The sequence below is a fragment of the Petaurus breviceps genome, unplaced genomic scaffold, assembly GCF_028583685.1.
Source record: "Petaurus breviceps papuanus isolate PSGF00001 unplaced genomic scaffold, PetGlider_PUasm1.0 90925, whole genome shotgun sequence".
NCBI classification, from domain to species: domain Eukaryota; kingdom Metazoa; phylum Chordata; class Mammalia; order Diprotodontia; family Petauridae; genus Petaurus; species Petaurus breviceps.
In genome coordinates, this window is record NW_027187380.1 from 13,501,686 (window position 1) to 13,521,682 (window position 19,997).

Genomic DNA, 19,997 nt, shown 5'->3' on the forward strand with positions numbered 1-19,997 from the left:
AAGAGTGGGGGTAAAGTTTTGGAGAGCCTCCTGAGATTGGCTAATCTGAGAAAAATAATGCTTACTAATGCATCAAGGGGGAGTGGAGACAGAGGTGGAGGGTGAGGTTGAGGGAGAGAGAGAGAGAGACAGAGAGAGAGAGAGAGAAAGAGAGAGAGAGAATGAGAGTAGAGATAAAGAAAGAGACAGAGATCTGTCTGCTCCTTCCATTAGTTTCCAGGCCTCAAAAAATTATTTTCCCCTTACTCAACTTACTGATGCTTGAAACACCATCAGTGGAATTTCATTCTTTCAGTTTAAGATTTTGATTGTAATTAAAATACCAGTACCTTAGGAGGTAAAAAAGCTTCAAACTCATATCTTCAAACTTTATCTCTCAGCTCCATTTTAGTGTAACTGAGTCTCAAGTCCTAGATTTGAGAAAGAATGAGAGCCCCACGGAATTGAGGGTATAGAGAAGAGTGTTGCTGAGAGAGCTCAATGAAAGAATGTTAAGAATGGTCTGTCTGTCAGTATCAGTTGATAAACATTTATTAAGCCCCTACTTTTGGCTGGAGTGCTAGATGGTGGAAGGTCATAGAGTGATGGAGTTCATAGGATTATAGAATCATATATTTAGAGCTAGAAGGCCAATGAGTCCAACCTCTTCTATTTACAGATGAAAAAACTTAGGTGTACAGAGACTAAGTGACTTGCTCAGGGTCACACAGCTAGTGTCTGAGGCAGGATTTGAACTCAGGTCTTCCTGACTCCAAGTCCAGTGCTCTATTAACTAACTGTGGCACCTTAATCATTTTTGTTTATGTAACAATTTTGCCTGGGGGCAGCCATATTTTACAATTCAGGGGTCCATTTAGATTGTCAGTTTCATGGTTTCAAGAAAATTGTCTTTGTTGTCCCTTCATTCACCCTTAGATTAGGCTTGTTCCTCCAGGTCCTTCCAGTAAGAATTAATTTCAGTGGGGGCAGCTAGGTGACACAGTGAATAGAGCACTGGCCCTAGAATCAGGAGGACCTGAGTTCAAATTCAACCTCAGATACTTAACATGTACTAGCCATGAGACGTTGGACAAGTCATTTAACCCCAATTGCCCTGCCCTCCCCCCTCCAAAAAGAAAAAAAAAAGAATTAGTTTCAGCAAAGCAGTCAGAGGCCTAAGTCTGAAAGAAATCAGACTGAGGGCAAAAAGAAGTAAATCAGGTTGTAGACAATAAGACTCTTGAAGACATTAGTGAATCTACCCTAAAACTCCTGCAGACTTCCTAAGGGGCAAAATTGGTAATGAGCTGGGCTTAGAGTCAGAAGGACAAGTTCAAAAGCTCCCTCAGACACTTACTAGCTGTGTGACTCTAGGTAAATCACATTACTTGTCCCAATCTCAGCTTCCTTATCTGTAAATGGGAGAACAATAATAACACCTTCATCAGTTTGTTTTGAGGACCAAATGAGATGATACACGTACAGTCCTTTGCAAACCTTAAAGTCTTATAAAAAGGATAACTCTGACTATGAATAGATGCCTCACAGTTTAGATAACAATGACACATCTAGACATATTCTATATGTGGCTGTAGAGGGAAGACCTAGGGCCAAGGATGGATTTCCCCTGTCTGAAAGGAAGGCCTTTGTAACAATTGTTGTGGAGTCGTTTCAGTCATGGTCAACCCTTTATGACCCCATTTTGGGGTTTTCTTGGCCAACATACCTGGAATGGTTTGCCATTTCCTTCTCCAGCTCATTTTTCAGATGAAGAAACTGAGGCAGACTGTGGTTAAGTGACTTGCCCAGGGTCACACAGCTAGTAAGTATATGAGGCCAGATTTGAACTCAAGAAGATAAGTCTTCCTGCTTCCAAGCCTGGTACTCTATCCACTGTACCACCTAGCTTCCTTTGTAACAATTACTGTACTCCAACAGAGGCTGGATGAGCATCTAAGATTGGATTCCTGCATTGGGTAGGACATTAATTAAGGGACTTCTAAGATTTCTGCCAACACTAGGAATACATCAGTATTCTATGTTTAAATGATATATAAACCTCATGGTGTATTAGACTCACCGTAGTGAGTCAACAGTTCAGGGGCTTTTCCCAGTGTGTTGTGGCCCTTACTATCCTGCGGAGACTTCTCTCCTCTTCAGCACCTACAGGTTGTTCCTGTGTTCCTTGCCCCACCCAACCCCCACCTTGGTATGAATCTCCTTAAGGCCCATGCCTGACATTTTGTCTTCTTGTCTGTCTTTGTACCATTTCTGTCTGTTTTTTTTTCTCTTTCTTATTGTCTCTTTTTGAGGTATGTGATTGTATATTTTCCTCTCCCTCTTCTTCCTTTCTCTCTATCTCTTTGTCTTTGCTGTATTTGTATTTCTATCTCTCTTTGTGTCTGTACATCTGTCTATTTCTCACTGTGTGCCTCTGTCTCTATCTCCTCTCTATCTTCCCTCTGTTTCTTTCTCCTCTTGGGCTCTGTCTCTGTCTCCTTTGTCTCTGTCTTTCTGTCTCTTTCTCTCTATCTCTTTGGATATGTCTTTGCTTCTTTTCATCTTTCTATCTCCATCCATCTCCCTATGCTTCTGTCTGTCTCTGTTTTTGTATCTCTACAGGACCTCTTCAATGGACATGGATAGAGTCTTGGGACTGGCCCTGCTGCTGACCACCCTCCTAGGCACCTGGGCAGGGGTGGGACCTGGCCAGGGAAAACAGGTGGTGACAGTAGCTGTGGTGTTTGCCAGCTCAGCACCCCCATTGCAGGCCCAGACTCAGACCCTGGCCCGTGCCCGCCTCACCCCCCAGAACTTCCTGGACCTGCCCCTGGAGATCCAGCCAATCACTGTGGTGGTCAATGACACCAATCCCAGCACCCTTCTCACTCAGATGTGTGGGCTCCTGGGCTCTGCCCGTGTCCATGGCATTGTCTTTGAGGACAACGTGGGCACTGAGGCTGTGGCACAGATTCTTGACTTCATCTCCTCCCAGACACACGTGCCCATCATCAGCATCAGTGGAGGCTCGGCTGTGGTCCTTACTCCAAAGGTGTCTTGGCATCCCCTCCTGCCCTCTCCACCCTTGATTGCTAATATCATAGACACTTGAGCAGGATATAGGCCCTCCAGGGATGGGAGGTTTGGAGGGGCAGCACATTGGAAAATTCAGGATAGGGTGGGGTCAGGAAGGAGTAACAGGCATGTTATAATAGGAGACTGAAGTTATATTTTGGGGAAGGTAGGAGGAAAAAGGCTGGAGGAGGGGACTGAAGTCTTTTGGGGTAGTTAAGAGATGTCTAGAGGAGAGGGAGAGGGAGTTGGAGTTGGGGAAACTTAAGGTTTCAGAGGGAAAAGGGAAGGCAAGATGGAGGAGACTGGACAAGGATAGAAAAGATCCAATGACTGCCCCATTCCATAAGGAGAAATAAGGGTGGCTACCAGTCCAGGTTGGAGGCAAACTGAATTTAATTCACTATATTCTTATTTTTCTTTAAAAAAAAAGTATTGATGCCTTTTTTATGTTATAATTGTTTTCCCTAGTTTCCGTCTCCTATACAATATAACAAATTATATTTTTATTTAAAGACATGAAAAAAAGAAAAGGAGGAAAAAATTGGCAAAACCAATCAATGCATTGAAAACATCTGAGAACATGTGTAATGTGCAATACCTGTAGACCTCCCACCTCTCTGAAGGCATGGGTTGTGAGGGCCTTCTCCTATCTCTTCTTTTGAGCAGATGTTTGTGTGTTTTTAAAAATAATTTTCCAATATTCACTTTTGGTTTTTTGGTGTGTGGATGTTCTTTCCATTTACATTGTTATTGTCACCGGGTATGTGGTTTTTCTTGGCTCTGCTTACTTTACTCTGCATCCATTTATATGAATCTTTCCATGCTTCTCTGCATTCATCACATTTGCCATTTCTTACTTCACTGCATTTGGATAAGTAAGCACCTCTTTCTACCTGCTGGGTTCTCATATAACACAAAACTAGCCCAATGTCCCTTGCTGGTCCTTGGATACAACTTTTATCCCAAACCTTCCCATTCACTACATGTCCCCTTTCCATACATATCCTTCTCCAATAAGAAATTCCTATGCTGTCTGGGACCTGAGTTAGACTGGCATAGCCTTGTGTCTATTTCTTACACTACAGAAGGCTGTGAGAATTGAAGGAGGGGTGGTCTAGAAGCAAGAAAGAAAGACAGAACCTCAGGCAGTGTGTAACTAGAGCAGATAACTGGGTTTCCCCAGGCACCAATGTCCAGGGGACGCACTTCCATAGCTCATGCCCCACATTCCTCAGCTGTGGAGACAGACCCTGAGAGGGGATAGGGAAGTCAAATGGTGGGGTCATAGACTAGTTGAATTTGGTAGGGTCGAGGGAGAGAGAGAAGACAGGCTGCCCCTTCTGGTTCGCTGGAGGCCTGGTCGTCCCAGATGAAACAATTCCTAGTTCCACTTCTGACCTCGGGACTAGCAAGAGAAAAAGGGTGGCTCTGGGTTCTGGGAGCAGAGAGAACCTCGGCTCCTTCCCAACTGCCTCTTTCCTATCTGCAGGAACCTGGCTCATCCTTCTTGCAGCTGGGGGTGTCCATTGAGCAGCAGATCCAGGTCATCTTCAAGGTCCTGGAGGAGTATGATTGGAGCTCCTTCGCAGTCATCACCAGCTTCCACCCCGGCTATGCCGTCTTTCTGGAGGGCGTCCGCTCCTTCACTGAGGCCAGCTACCTGGGCTGGGAGCTGCAGGACATCCTGACCCTGGAGCTGAGCCCCGGCAGCCCCAGCTCCCGCATCCAGCGTCTTCTCCGCCAGCTGGATGCGCAGGTGCTCGTGGCGTACTGCTCTCGGGAAGAGGCAGAGTACTTGTTCTCGGTGGCTGAGGAGGAAGGGCTGGTGGGGCCCGGCTATGTGTGGGTGGTGCCTAGCTTGGCCTTGGGCAGCACCGAGGCGCCCCCCTCCGTCTTCCCCGTGGGCCTTATCAGTGTGGTGACAGAGAGCTGGCGTCTCAGCCTGCGCCAGAAGGTCCGAGATGGTGTGGCTATCGTGGCCCTGGGGGCCCATGGCTACTTACGGTACCACGGGGACCTGCCAGCTCCTGCTCGTGACTGCCATGCCCCTGCGGAACCCATCAGCCCTGCGGGAGAAGCCTTCTACAGGTGAGCGCCCTTTACCACGTGTACACCAAGAAAAAAGGATGAGAGTGGAGAAGGAATAATGAGGTATGGATCAGAGTTAGGGCTCGTTTGCATATTGGTCGGCATCTCATTTAGAATTTGTTATTCTCTAAATACTCAGGAGTCTTTCTAGCTCCTCACACCACCACTCTGCTTTTGAGCCTCCTAATATCTCCCTGTTATGTCAATTTGAGTTGGTCCAGCTTCCAAAAAATGGTGAAGTGAGCCCTCCTCTAAGTTAGAATCATAGGATCTAAGGTTGGAAGGGGACTTCCAGGTCATCTAGTCTACCCTTGAAGGTATCTAGAGAGGGGCAAACCGTTTTCCTGAGGCAGTATTGTTAGGAAGTTTTTATTTACATTAAGCTAAAATCTGCCTCTTTTCCATCTAGTCCTGCCCTCTGAGGCCAAGTAGAACAGATTTAATCGTTATTATGTGTCAACCTTTCAAATACTTGGACTAACCTATCCTGTTAGAGTCTTCTCTTCCCCAGGCCAATCATCCCCAGTTCCTTCAATTTCTACATGGCTTGGTCTCTAGTTCTCTCACCATCCTTGGTTATCATTTCCTTGGTTGAAAAGCTGAAGTGTGGACAGAAGAGCCTGACCATGACTCTTTGTGGTTCAGTCATTTCAGTCATATCTGACTCTTTGGGAACCCATTTGGGGTTTTCTTGGTCAAGATACTGGAGTGGTTTGCCATTTCCTTCTCTAGTTCATTTTACAGATGAAGAGACAAAGGCCAACAAGATTAAGTGACTTGCCCAGGGTCACACAGCTAGTAAACATCTGAGGACAGTTTTGAACTCAGGTTTTCCTGACTCCAGGCATGTTACTCTATGACACCTAGCTACCCATGTCTCTTTGAGACCATGCCAAACGAAGAACAATAGCAGACACTGGAGATGCTGAACTAAGGCTCAGAGAAGAGAGAAACAATAGAGGGTACATGAGAGTTATCTTCAAGCATTCAGAAGACTGTCTAGTGAAAGACACATAATATTTGCTCTACTTGGCCTTAAAGGAAAGAATGAGGTAGGAGAAACGGATGGAAGCTGCTGAAAGACAGATCTGGGCTCCACGTAACAGAAAAACTTCCTATTAGAGCTGTCTCCAAATGGAATGAGTAGTGTGTTGGACCTTCCTGGAGGTCTTCAAGCAGGGACTCTATGACCATTTATTGATAGTATAGTAGAGGGGATAGTTAAGGCTAGATTGCCTTTGAGGCACTTTCAAGAGATTCTCTGACTCTTTCTGGCCGTTCTTCCAACCTCTGCCTTTCTGAAGCTGATTTTTTGAACCCAAAGGTAGGATTTACATTTAAGCAACCAACTTCCTTCATTTAGCAGACTGCAAGGGAGAATGTCAAATTTTTTTCCTTTGTATTTATGGTACCTTACACATAGTGCCTATAATTAATAAATACTCCTAGAATTGAATCTAATCCCTAATAGATTTTTATTAGATTCTGCCTACCATTATAGCTTGAGTTTTTTGGACACTGAATCAGGAATTAAGGCCCACTAGACATGCTGGAGATGAAGAGGTTCAAAAGGGTCAGGCTCCTATCATTTTCAGGGGATTTAGGGAGGGGAAGTGTTTTAGCCCATGAAAAAGGAGCCACCACATCCAGATCTATAGGTAGAATGGATAGATGGTCTTTTGCATTTCAGAAGATCACCCTCTGAGTTGATCCTTTCCTCAGGCACCTGATGAATGTGACCTGGGAGCAGCGGGATTTCTCATTCAGTGCTGGAGGGTACTTGGTGCGGCCCACCATGGTGGTGATCTCACTCAACCGACATCGACTCTGGGAGATGGTGAGAAGGGGAAGGCGAGAGGCTGAGACCTTGAGGCTTCCTCCCCCCACCTCCTCCCTTCCCCTGTCCCGGCCTCTGGCTTCCTCAACCTAACAGAAGTAAACTAATTTCTGAGATAGCCTTATCTCCAGTTCTCCTGCTTTTCTAACTCCTCCGGTCTTAGCTCTAAACCCTTTCAGCATTTTCTCAACTCCACTGGCCCATCACATACATTTTATATGTCCCATGACTATTTCTGAGGTCCTCTTAGCACAGAATTTCTGTATATTACCCTGATGTTACTAGGACACAGTTGAGGTCTTCCTCAGAATTCCCTTCCACAGTCCTAACCTTTCTTCCCCTGCCTGAACTCACCTGAAGGGAAACTCTCTCTTCTCAACCTCCCCAATATGTGGATCTCTCTATTTCCATTTTCTCTGGGGTAGATATAACAGGTAAGGCCTAGAGTTCTCCTAGGAGCCAATGAGGGTTGTTCCTTGGGGCCTGGTCTGTGCTTTTCTGGAAGGGGACAATCTGGGTATGCTCTGTTCCTGGGACACCCAGCCCAGTGGTCTGATCTGGGGGAATGCCTTTCCCCTTCTCTTGGGAGAAAGTTGCCCCACCCTGGCATAACTACCTCCCAGGGACTGGGGTGTTAGTGTAGGAAGGAGAAGTAGAGGACCCATATTGACTCTTGTCCTGTCACAGGTGGGGCGCTGGGAGCAGGGCATCATTCACATGAAGTACCCTGTGTGGCCCAGATATGGTGCCTACCTGCAACCAGTGGTAGACAACCGACACCTGACAGTGGCCACCCTGGAGGAGCGACCTTTTGTCATTGTGGAAAGTCCTGATTCCAATACAGGTGGCTGCATCCCCAACACTGTGCCCTGCCGAAAACAAAGCAACCGCACTGACAGGTTTGGAAGGTATGTGTGTGTGTGTGTGTGTGTGTGTGTGTGTGTGTACACATGGGCAATGGGGGAATTCTTCCTCTCTCCCAGAGAGCCACAGAACAGAGCACACGCCAGAGTCTGATGGGGACTGTTCAAAAGACCAAGCAGGGGTGAGCCCAAATGTTTGAACTCCATGCCTCCGTATGGCCTTCTAGTTAGATGGACCTGCCTGGGTACATTGGGAAGACCACTAAGACAGCAAGACTAGAGGCCAGGGTTCTAATTCTGCTATTTAACTCATTGAATGACTGAACAAAGCATTTCTCTGGGTCTCAGGTTTCCCCATCTATAAAATTACATTTGGGGGGCAGGGGGAGGGGAATGATATGAACTAGTTGACCTCTAAGGATCATCCTGTTTTAGCATTTTAAATCATAAGATAAGAATCATAAGCCTTATGATTAGGGATGTAGGTGAACTTTTTCTTCCCCTGTCCTTCCCCTTCCTCTATGTTCCCTGAAATGATCTCTCTTACTCTCACACTGGCAGGGTTGTTTATACCTGAGCCTATGACAGGGTTTCATTTCTTCCTGTCTCCACCAACCCTTAGGCTCCCTACCCCCAACTCCTGTATTTATCCCCTTCTCTAGGGTCCAGAGGCTTCCTAAACAGGGGGAAAAATTTTTTGAATGAATGAGGATAATTTCAAAAACAAGACCTTTTTCTCTGGACTTCAGTTTGGCAAAGGACAGTTAGATGGCACAGTGAATAGAGCACTGATCCTGGAGTCAGGAGGACCCAAGTTCGAATCTAGCCTCAGACACTTGGCCCTGGCTGTGTGACCCTGGGCAAGTTACTTAACCCGAATTGCCTTATCTCCCCAATTCCCCCCCCCCCACCAAAACAAAGAAAAAAGAGTTTGACAATGACCAGCTATACCAACATAGGCTCTGTGGGCGTGGAGGGGTGACACAACCCCCTGCACTCCATGTTCCTTCCCTAGGGCTGTGTTTGTATATGTATATGTGTGTGTTTCTCCCCTGGTGAAGGAATATCAAACTGGAAGGGACGTTAGAACTCTAGTGTAACATCTTCATTTACTTTATTCTTAAAATGTTTTATTGCTACCCCTTGTGTACGTTGCTGTCATTTCCAAATATTCCCAAACCTCCCTTTATATTGGCCATGTCTGAGAGTGTATGTCCCATTCTGCACTGATAGTACACCACATCTCTGCTTCAAAGGAGCCATCCTTGACCTATTCTCTGAAGGTCATGCTTGGTTACTTCATTGATCAGGGAGCAGATGTTTACCGATGATGTTTTTCTTACATCATTAGGATCATTGTATTGATTATTCTCATTATTTTCAGCATTGCTTTTTTTTTTAACACTTTTAACATTTCCCAAGTTTTTCTAAATTCTTTGTGTTCATTGTTTCTTTGTGACATAACTTTCCATTAAATTAATATACCACAATTTTAATTAGTCATTCCCCAAATGACGGTTACCCATTTCTTTCCATTTTTTTGTTACTACCCAAAAAAATGCTGCTATCAATACCTTGGTTAAATGGAACCTTTCCTTGGGGGTATTTGGTTAGTGGTTGGTCAAAGGGTATGTACATTTTAACTTTTCTGTTATAATTCAATTCACAACTTCACCAAAACAGTAGTAGAGGATCTATTCTCCTGTGAACCTATGTTCTAATTTTTGTCATCTCTGCTAACAATATTCCCATTTTATAAAGGAGGAAACTGAGTCTCTGAAAGAGAAAATACGTGTGTGCGTGTGTATGTGTGCGCATGCGTGCACGTGAATGCGCGTGCTTACTCAAGAGTGTGCCTGAGTTCCATCAGGAGGGACAGGAGCTGGGTGGTAGGGCTGGCTGGGGGAAGGGCCTGAGTCAGAGGACAGGGCTGACCTTCTGGCTGGGTCTATGCTGGGGGGTGACAGCAGCGATGGCCCTGGAGACTCCTACACCAAACTGTGCTGCAAGGGCTTTTGCATCGACATCTTGAAGAAGCTGGCCAAGGGGGTCAAGTTCTCCTATGACCTGTACCTGGTGACCAACGGCAAACATGGCAAGAAGGTGCGGGGCATCTGGAACGGCATGATTGGTGAGGTAGGTAAGGGCTTGGCTCTAGCCCCTATCAGCAAGGTCCCTCAAACTTCCTTGCCACAGTCAACTTGCTTCAATTTAATATTTCTTTATTGAAAACCTACTATGTGTAAAAAAAAAAAAGTTTTGTGGACACTTTTCCTCTCTCCAGTTCACATTCTTCAGATCCACAGATTTGCCCACATCTCTTCTCAGCTCAGAATTCATTGTTGGCTCCTTCTATTCAGCCTCAGGCAGTTACTAGCTCTGTGACCCTGGGCGAATCACTTCACTTCTGTGTTACTTCACCTCTGTGTTACCCTCAGTTTCCTCAATTGTAAAATGGGAGAAATAATAGCACTTACCTCCCAGAGTTGTTGTGAGGATTAAATGAGATATTTGTGAAGCATTTATCACTATGCCTAGCATATAGTAGGTGCTAAATGTATGTGTTATTATTATTATTAATTATTATTGTTTGTTGACTAATTCAAAAGCCTTTTCAGGCCCTTGAGGCCCTCTCTTCCCATGACTTTTGTAGACACCTTGAATCCTATCTCCTAGGGTCAGGGAGACCAGAGGGCTACCACAAAATATGGAGCCTGAATGGCTGAGGCTGGGCTGGGTGGTGGGTTTCTTGTGTGTCATTGTGATTTCCTCTAGAATCTGATTTCTTCCCACTTTGCTCCTCATTTTGTTAAGTTTTTTTTGAGGAGGGGCCCAGGCTAAGCTATGGGGATGGGGATGAGGATACAGCTGAGGTGAGCGGGGTCTGTGAGGGTAAGTGTTGGGTGCCTGGATCCTTCCCTTCACCACTCCCCTCCCCCAGGTGTACTACAAGCGGGCAGACATGGCCATCGGCTCCCTGACCATCAATGAGGAACGCTCGGAGATTGTTGACTTCTCCGTGCCCTTCGTGGAGACGGGTATCAGCGTCATGGTGGCCCGGAGCAATGGCACCGTCTCGCCCTCTGCCTTCCTGGGTGAGCTGGGAGTGGGGAGGGAGGGTGCCTGAGCTGGGATTAGAGCTGGGGGAGGGAGATGGTCCTGGGGAAATCCTCAGCTGCTGATGTCCCTCATCATGGCATGGTGGCAAGATCACGGGAGCTGGAACCAGAGCTTGAGTCCTGACCCTGCTATTTCTACTCGTGTGGCCTTGCCCAAAGTCACTGCAACTCTCTGGGCCCTGGTTTTCTCATCCATAAAATGAGGGAATTGGACGAGATCCAGGAGTTCTTAGTGTGGGAGTCCATGAATATATTTCAGGGGTCTATGAAGCTGGGTGGAAAAACAACATCCTGTATCTTTATTTTCACTAAACTCTAACTGAAATTTGTCATTTCCCTGAATTATTAAAAAAATTATTAAAAAAAAATTTTTTTCTGAGAACGGGTCCATAGGTTTCCCCAGACTGCCAAAGGGGACACATGCCACAAAAAGGCTAATAACCCTTGGAATAGAGGATCTCTGAGGTCCCTTCCAGCTCTGTTATTAAAGTAATACTGTCCCTGAGTGGTGAGGGGAGAATTGGGCCCCTTTCTCAACTGTTCAATTTTCTTTCCTTCTCCCCCACTACCAGGACTCAACACCCTCCTCAAATTAGTCAAGGGCCCTACTAAGGCCCTGGAGGCCCCTTCTTCCCATGGCTCCTTGAATCTCATCTACTGGGGTCAAGGAGTGTCCCTCTCTGCCATTAGGCAGCAGAGTGTTTAGGGGTCAGGAGGACACTGCTCTATCTCCCCAAGCTCACCAGGAGAAATTGGAAATAGGGCAAGTTCTATCTCAGGCATCTGGCACACTCAAGTTATCAGATCTTTGGGGAACAGCTTCTCTGCACAAGGGACTGAGGAGGAGTCTCTCTCCTCCATCCAATCCATCTTTCATGTCACGGCCAGACCTATAACACTTATGCAAGTGTTATAGGAGACTAGCCAGCTCTGAAAACAGTCAGGATACTTGTGTGTTCTCTGAGTCCCAGGAAGGGCCCATCCAATATACTTCCCCCCTTTCAATGACCCCTTACTGCTTCCTGAATCCTTTTTTCAACTCCTTTGTCTGGTGTCTGTCCTTAGAGCAGGCACAACATGCTCTCTCAGCCTGTTCCCTGGAATGTATTTTGGAGGGGCCCTTCCTATGACTGGAGCATGTACAAGTAACCTGACAACTCCTCATTAAGGGCTTGGCCTCAGTGGCTACTGGGTGACTCTGCTGTACAGTCCACTAGTGGCCCTTCCAACCTTTCAAAACTCATAAGGTTGTAATCTGGCCCATTTTGTCTCTGATACACATTCTCTTAAGATTAGGAGAGAAGAGCCACCACCGAGTCAGCAGAAACATAGGTGGCATGTGCTCACAGCCACATGGTGGCCTGGTAGGGAGATCCAAGGTAGCTTTGGCATGCCTATCACTGCTGTTGCCTCTCTCCCCACTGGGAGATTTTACAGAAGTTCTTGCTTTGCTGGTCACCAGGGGATAGAGGTCAATCTTGACCAGACCTTCCTATGCCTTTTGCATTAATATTTGGTAGGTAGCCAATTAAAAGGTCCTTTGTCATTAGTTGGAAATAGGATATCTTTGAATGCTCTGAATCAAAGGAAGGGTGCCTCTAATACCCATTCCTGAAGCAAGCTCACCCACCTTCTCCGTGGGCTGTTACCAGGCAGACCATGTTATGAGTGCTCTAAGACCTGTACCCTTATTGGGAATTCCCCCTTTACATATAAATCTAACTGCATCGTTCCTCTGTTCAAAACTTTTCCATGGCTCCCTACTTACTCAATCATGTTCAGACTCCTCAGGCTGGTGTCCTTCACCTCAGCCCTCCGAAATCTGGCACCACCCCAACTTTCCAGCCTTCTCTCCCTTCCCTAGTTGGACACTCCAGCCAAATTGAATTGCTTTCTGTTCCCAGGTCACCTTGTGCTTGCCTATCTCCACACTTTCGTTCATGCTTTCTTCCTGATGACTGGAATATTCCCACTCTCTCTCCTGACCCAGTGAATTCCTGCCTATCCCAGTTCCAAATCTACTTCCCCCCATAAAAAAACCTTTCTTGTTCCTCTAGGCAAGTAGTGTGCTTTCCCCACTCAGACCCTATGAGGTACTTTTTTCAATGCTCATCTGGCATATTGATTTATTACAGATTCTGGCTAGCTATACAAACTATTTGTATGATATCCCACTATTGGACTAAACTTCTTGAGGGCACCTGTCTTTAGGTAAAAAACAAAAACAAAAATCAACAACTGATGAATTCAAACCTTACCCCTTACTACTATGGAAATGTCATTTAAACTCTCTGTGCCTCAGTTTTCTTACCTGTCAAATGGGATGAGTAAGGCTTGCTATGTGTACTTGACAGGGTTGTTGTGAGAAAAGTACTTTATAAGCTTTAATGTTCTATAAAAATGTGTAATTATTATTATCAATTTTTTCAGTACACACCTAATAAATGCTTGTTGGATTGACTGAATGGAACAACAACAGCATTCATTCATTCAGTCAACAATCATTCCTTCAGCCACCATTTATTAAGCCTTGGCTGAGGGCTGGGCACTGTGGAAGGTGCTAATAGACACAAAAAATCCCCACAAGACACAGGGACCTCAGTGACCATCTAATGCCACCAATTCCTGAAAGGAGTTTCCCCTTTAACCTAACAGACAAGTGGGCACCCAACCTCTGCTAAGACTTTCACTTTTGAACAGCTCTAATTATTAGGAAGTTTCTCTTGACTAGGAAACTGAGGCTTCTGGGTTAAATCTGCCTCTTGGCAATTTCCCCTCGCTGACCTCTGGTGTCAGAGAGAACAAGTCTCCCTGTTTCCCCTGATGGACTGTTACCCATGCCAGCACCCTTAACTGGAAGTGTACCCCATGTCTCTGTCTTTATACCTTCTTTCTTGGTGCTGTCATTAGTTCACATTGGTTTAATTATCATCTTTATGCCGAGGAGGCTCAGATTTACGTGTGTGGTCCTAATCTATCTCCTGGATTATGGTCCCACATTGACAGCTACCTATTGGTTCATTATAGGCCTTTCATGTCAAAAACAAAATTCATCATCTTCCTCCCAAACCTGCCACTCTTCCAAACTTCTCTGTTTCTGTTAGTCTCCCAGGTTTACAACAATGTCATTTTCAGCTCCTCACTCTCACTCTTTCCACATAATAACTAACATTTATATAAGCCCTTTAAAGTTTCATCTTGTTTTAGAGCCCTGGAAGGTTGTTGCTATTTTTATTCCCATTTTACTGATGAGAAAACTGAAACAAACAGGGGTTGTGACTTGTCCTGCTTCACCCAGCTAGCAAATGTCTAAGGCAAGATTTGAACTCAGCTGTTGAGGTCTTAAGTCTTAATTTTAGGTCCCGCACTTGATCACCAAGCTGCCTTGGGCATATCCAATCATTTGCCAGAACTTGACAATTTTACCCCTTCTCTCTACTCACACAGCCACTGTCCAAGTTTGGGCCTTCATCGTGGGTCATACAGACTACTCCAGCAGGCTTCTCATGGGTTTTCCTGCTTTAGGTGTCTATACTCCAATCTATCTTCCACATAAACTACCAAAGAAATTTTACTGAAGCACAGGACTGATCATATCACTGCCCTATCCAATAAATTCTAATGGCTCCCTATTATCTCTGTGATTAAATATAGACTCCCTCTGGCATTTATAATCCTTTATAACTTGGCCCTAGCCTACTCTTTCAACCTTATTCAACATTGTTCCCCTTCATGCTCGCTACAGTCTAGCCAAACTGGCTTTCTTACTGTTTCCCATATGTGGCATTCCATCTCCCATTACTGGACTTTCGCATTGGCTGGCTCCCATGCCTAGAATATACCCCCTCCTTACCTAGAATATACTCCTTACTTACTCCTCTGCCTCTTAGAATCATTAGTTTCCTTCAAAGCTCAGCTCAAGTACCACCTTTGGCATGAAGCCTTTCCTAATCCCCCTCCCCCCAGCTCCTTGTGTGTACCCCTTACCCCTAATCACGTTTATTTTATTGTCTTCTGGCTAGATAGACCATAAGGTCTCCAAGGCCAGGAACTATTTCTCTACTGCCTGAAAACATGCCCAGATCACCCCATTTTTAAAAACAAACAAAACAAAACCTTTGCTTGATCTCTTATCCCTGATCTTATTATGTTTTTCCTCCCTTTCCCCACCAAACTCCTAGAGAAAGTTTCTAATCTCTTGCTTCAAGTCCCTTGCAATCTGACTTCAGACCTCACCACTCAACTAAAATTGCCCTCTCCAAGGTTACCTCTTAGTTGCGCACAGCAGGCATTTAATAAATGCTTGTTGGGTTGGATTGGATTGAATTGGCATGGTGATTTTCTGAAGGATATGTCAGGAGAAGACAAGCTCTGGTAGGTGGAAAGGTTTCCAGCTCTGGTGTGGGGAAGAACTGAGTGCATTCAAGGACCAGATTAACTTTGTAGGAGGTTGGTCACTGGCTGATGAATTTTACCATAATAATGAAACTGACTACCAAGGTGTGGAGGGGTCTTGGGCTACTTTCTGGAGAGACTGAAGTGCAGAAGGTTGAGGAAGTGAGATATCAGAGGGCTGGATCTGAAGTCAGAGGATGGGTTCGAACCTTGGCTTGCTGATTTTATTATTTGTCACCTGGGCCTCATTTTTCCCATCTGTAAAATGAATAGGTTAGACTAAATAACCCCTAAGATGCCTTCCTGTTCCAAATCTATAATCTTATGCTAGATGAAAATATCCAGAAGTTATTCAGGCTCTTTGGAGATATCCAAAGGCTTGCAAGAGAGGTCAGGGCTTGAAGTGCATATCTGAGAGCCAGGGAGGAGATGGAGTCCAACCCCTTGATTTTACAAATTAAGAAATCGAGGCACAGAGAGGCTAAGTGACTCAGGATCAGTCACCTAATAAATGTCTGGAGTGGGATTTGAACCCGGGTTCTTCTCGATTCCAAGTCCAGTGTTTTATGCACTATGCCATGCATCTACCTTGAGGTAGCAGGTGATACTTTGAGAATGGAAAAGCCTTAATTCCTTATTGGAGTGGGATGGGCGTGGGGATCATCAGAGGGTTGAAAATTGTGCTTTGGAGATTCACTAAATCATAGGGACCTGAGGTTTTGTCCTTCCAGCAGAGGGGGAAGGAACAGTCAGAGAGGTAGGAGGAGAGCAAAGAGGGGAGTCAAGAGTGAGAGGGTTGGCAACAGTGCTCTGAGACATGAGTCACAAAGTGGTTTAGGAGGATGGGGAAAGGGCTTTTTTACCTGATGATTTGAGAGTCGCTGGGGTTGTTGGAGAGGACAATGGAGGGAGATTTAGTTGGGTAGTGGTGGGGATGGTGGTGATCTGGAGTAGTCTGAGGAGGCAGGCCAGATTGCAAGGGCTTCAAGGGAGATCAATGGAGGCTACTGAGGAGAGATTCTTCTTTCAAGAAATCTTGCTATGAAAAAATATTGGAAGGGGACAGTAGCTCCAGGGGACTGTGAAGTCAAATGCAGGTTTTGTGGTGTGTGTATACATGTTTGAATTTGGGCAATCTGTATATTTAAAGGTAGAAGGGAAGGGACCTACCTGTTCTGGGGGAAAGAGTGAAAGTGCACAGAAGCCCAGGGGGTGCATTGCCCCAGCTCTGCAGGGGGAGAGATCCTCCCAGAGACCTCCAAACTCTGGGCATCCTCTACAGCCCTGCTTCTGACAGCAGGCTGTTCACAAGCCCTTCCTTCAAGCGTGGAGGGATCCCTGCATTATGGACCCTTCTCCCCTAGCTTCCTGGTGTTGGGGTGGGGTTCAGGCCTGGCTGAGCAGTGTCCCTGCCTGCTGCTGGTGGGGAGGGCCCTGTTCCCTCCACTGGGTGGGGGGCGAGTCTGTGTGGTGGTGGTGCTGGGGAGTTTAGGGGAGGGAGGGACTCAGAGCGAAGGATGCTCTGATGGCCTGCTCTGATCTCTGCCCTTCTCCCTTTCAGAGCCCTACAGTCCAGCTGTGTGGGTCATGATGTTTGTCATGTGTCTCACCGTGGTGGCCATCACTGTCTTCATGTTTGAGTACTTCAGCCCGGTCAGTTACAACCAGAACCTCACCAGCGGCAAGAGTGAGTGACCCCTTGCAAGGGAGAGCCAGTGGGAGGGTAAGGAAGGAGGGCCTGAGAGCAGAGAGGCTAATGAGGGGCCGTTGAAGCCAGGGCCAGTTCAGGGCAGTGAAGGAACCAGCCAGTGGGCGTTAGAGGTTAATGAAGATGGTAGAGATCCAATGAAGAAATGGCTGGTGGGGGTGGTACCAATAAAAGGACAGGCTGGCGAACAGGTCAGTGATGGAAGAGACAATGAGGGAGGGACCAGTGCAGGTAGGACTTAGTTAAAGGAGAATTGAGGGTCAACCACAGGGTGAAATCAGTGACAGAGCAGCCATGGTTCGGGAAGAGGGCAGCCTGGGCAATAGAGCCAGTGGAGGAGTTGGGCAAGAGGCTTCTCAGGAAGAGGAGAGGCTGATGAAAAGGAAGAACTGCTCACTACCAGGGAGCTGAGGGAAAGTTGATGGATACAGGCCCAGTAAGGGAGGCCCCAATAGGGGAGAATGAAAGAGCCAAAATGAGGTGGGCTAGATAGGGCAGTGGATAGAGCAGCAGCCCTGGAGACCTGAGTTCAAATGTAACCTCAGACACTTGACACTTACCAGCTGTGTGACCCTGGGCAAGTCACTTAACCCCATTGCCTCCAAAAAAAAAAAAAAAGAGTGAAGTGGGCTAGTGAATGAGGCCAGTGGAGATGGGAGTAGACAAGGCTAATTAATGAAGTTGCTGATTGGTGGAAGAAAACCAGTGAAGGAGGGAGTTTGGGCGGCTGGGGATAATAAAGGGAGACAGTGAGGGAAAGGGCCAGGTGCTGCTGGAAACACAAAGGGAGGAGAGAGACTGAACAGAAGAGAAATTAGGGTTGGTGGGGGGGGGGGTGGAGTCTTATGGTAGATGCAGGGCTGTTGTGAGGGAGATCCTGAATGTAGATGTTTAAATCTCCTGCCTAGAAGTGAATAATATAGAAATGAGACCATAGAATCTCAGGGGTGGGGAACTGATGGTGTTGAGGCCACATGTGGTCCTCTAGGTCTTCAAGTGTGGCCAAAGGGCCTTAAGCACCTGGAGGGTCACATGTGACCTTGAGGCTGCAGGTTCCCCATCCCTGCCCTAGATCAGATGTCTGAATCCTTCTGCATAAGGTCTACTATGGCTGAGGATGGATGGGGAGAGAGAAGTGGGGGGAGGTGGGCAGGACCAAGGATGAAGGCTGTGCCCAGGGTGGAGAGAGTATAAGCAAAGGTGTCTTTTGGGAACTTCAAGGTGATCTGTGCCTTGGGTTGAATTATTCTGATTCTGATTCTTCTGGGGTGTTGGGGAATGGGGTCATTCTCTCTTCTCCCTCACCTTGGGAGGAGAGGGATTTGGGGTTTAGGTTCACTAGTCCTGTAAGAAGGGCAGATGTTGATATAGCACTTTTTAAATCTGCAAAGCACTTTACATACTTTATGTCTTGTGTGTTGCCCTACAGCCCTTGGGGTTGTGGAGGATGCCCAGAATTTGGAGGGCATCTGGCAGGATTTGAGGAGGTAGGCACTGGAAGTATTATCATGCCCATTTTAGAGAAGAGGAAATTGAGGTTTACATAGGTGAACCCAGGACTTTATCCACTAGAGCACCCACAAGCTAGCCCTTCAAGTGAAGATGTTTTCTGATGGACTCAGTCCACTGCATAGAGAACTAGTGAAGGCAGTTTACTTACCTGAGAGGTCATATCAGAATGCCCCAGGGAGCTAGGGCATTGTAGAATGCCATAATGGCTGCCATTCAGTGAACCCAGTGAGCAAATTCCATAGTCATCTTGAGAGCAAGTTAGGCCTCGAGCCAGCATTCTCTTAGTGGGAGCCTATGATGTATACTCCAGTTGAGAGGTGATTAGGAAAGGTCATAAAGAGGAAGGGAGTCGGAATTGGGCAGAATGACTTAGAACCTGGTGTGGAACCTGGGAGTTGGAGATGTTCCTCTAAATACTTTGCCCTATTAAGGCCAATGGTGGCAGACAGGGGAGGGATGGGGTACTTGACTAGCGGCGCATTTAAAAAAAAAGGTCATGCTCACTGTGCTAGCCTCCAGGTTCTCATTCTGCCCCCACCCCTCCATATACGGGATCACAGGCCCCTGTGAATTCTAGGCATCAACTCCACTATTCAGAGCAGGTTCAGGGAATCTTGCCCCTCAGTCCCAGGGTCTCCAAACTCTGGGCATCCTCCACAACCCTGCTTCTGGTACCAGGCTGTTCACAAGCTCTTCCTCAGAGGCTGGAAGTGTTCCTGAACTCTGGATGCCTTCTCCTGCTCCCCTAGTCTCCTGGTGTTGGGGGGAGCTTTCAGGCCTGGCTGGGCTTTCATAGGAGGAGTATCCCTCATTGCTATTGGTGAGGATGGCCAGGAGGGCTGCTTTCCATTAGTCTTTGGAACTCTCTCCATCACTGACTCCATCTCTATCACCAAGCCTCCTGAATTTCATCTGTTTCTGAATTCAGAGATACTGGATATCTATATTCAACCCCTAACTAATTTTCAGCTACTGCCATGGAACTGATGCCTTGAACTAGGTCTGCTGCTATGCTATCTGGCCCACAATGGCACATCCCTAGGGCTTAGGGAAAGAGGCAGGGTGCTGTAATGGCTAGTGAGCCCTGCCTCAAAGGCAGTTAGATCTGGGTTCAAGCCTTGCTTCTGGAAAAGACTGTGTGAACCCTGGGCAAATCACTCAGTGATTTACTCTCAGTGAGAGCTCTCTAATGCCTGCTCTCTTTCTCCTTTCTCTATCTCTGTCTCTCTCCCTCTCTCTCCCCTCCCCTCCTTTCCCCTCTTCTCTCTTCTTCTTGTTTAATCCTCTCCTCTCCTCTCCTCCTCTCCTCCCTCTCCTTTCCTCTCCTCTGTTCTCTACTGCCCTTCTCTCCTTGTCTCTGTTTCTCTGTCTCTACACACACACACACACACACACACACACACACACACACACACACACAC

The 19,997-nt window shown here is 46.5% G+C and overlaps 2 protein-coding genes across 2 annotated transcripts in view; both read left to right on the forward strand.

Moving 5' to 3' along the window:
* Positions 1-19,997, forward strand: part of NAT9 (N-acetyltransferase 9) — a 223,891-nt gene that overhangs the window by 97,275 nt on the left and 106,619 nt on the right. The window lies entirely within an intron of this gene.
* The window catches only part of GRIN2C (glutamate ionotropic receptor NMDA type subunit 2C), a 29,793-nt gene that overhangs the window by 2,343 nt on the left and 7,453 nt on the right, over positions 1-19,997 (forward strand). Inside the window, exons 2-8 of the mRNA XM_069076483.1 lie at positions 2,602-3,031; positions 4,544-5,142; positions 6,865-6,979; positions 7,667-7,887; positions 9,810-9,978; positions 10,784-10,937; positions 16,918-17,043. Of these exons, the coding sequence (XP_068932584.1) occupies positions 2,602-3,031; positions 4,544-5,142; positions 6,865-6,979; positions 7,667-7,887; positions 9,810-9,978; positions 10,784-10,937; positions 16,918-17,043 (1,814 nt within the window). The remainder of the gene's footprint in view (positions 1-2,601; positions 3,032-4,543; positions 5,143-6,864; positions 6,980-7,666; positions 7,888-9,809; positions 9,979-10,783; positions 10,938-16,917; positions 17,044-19,997) is intronic.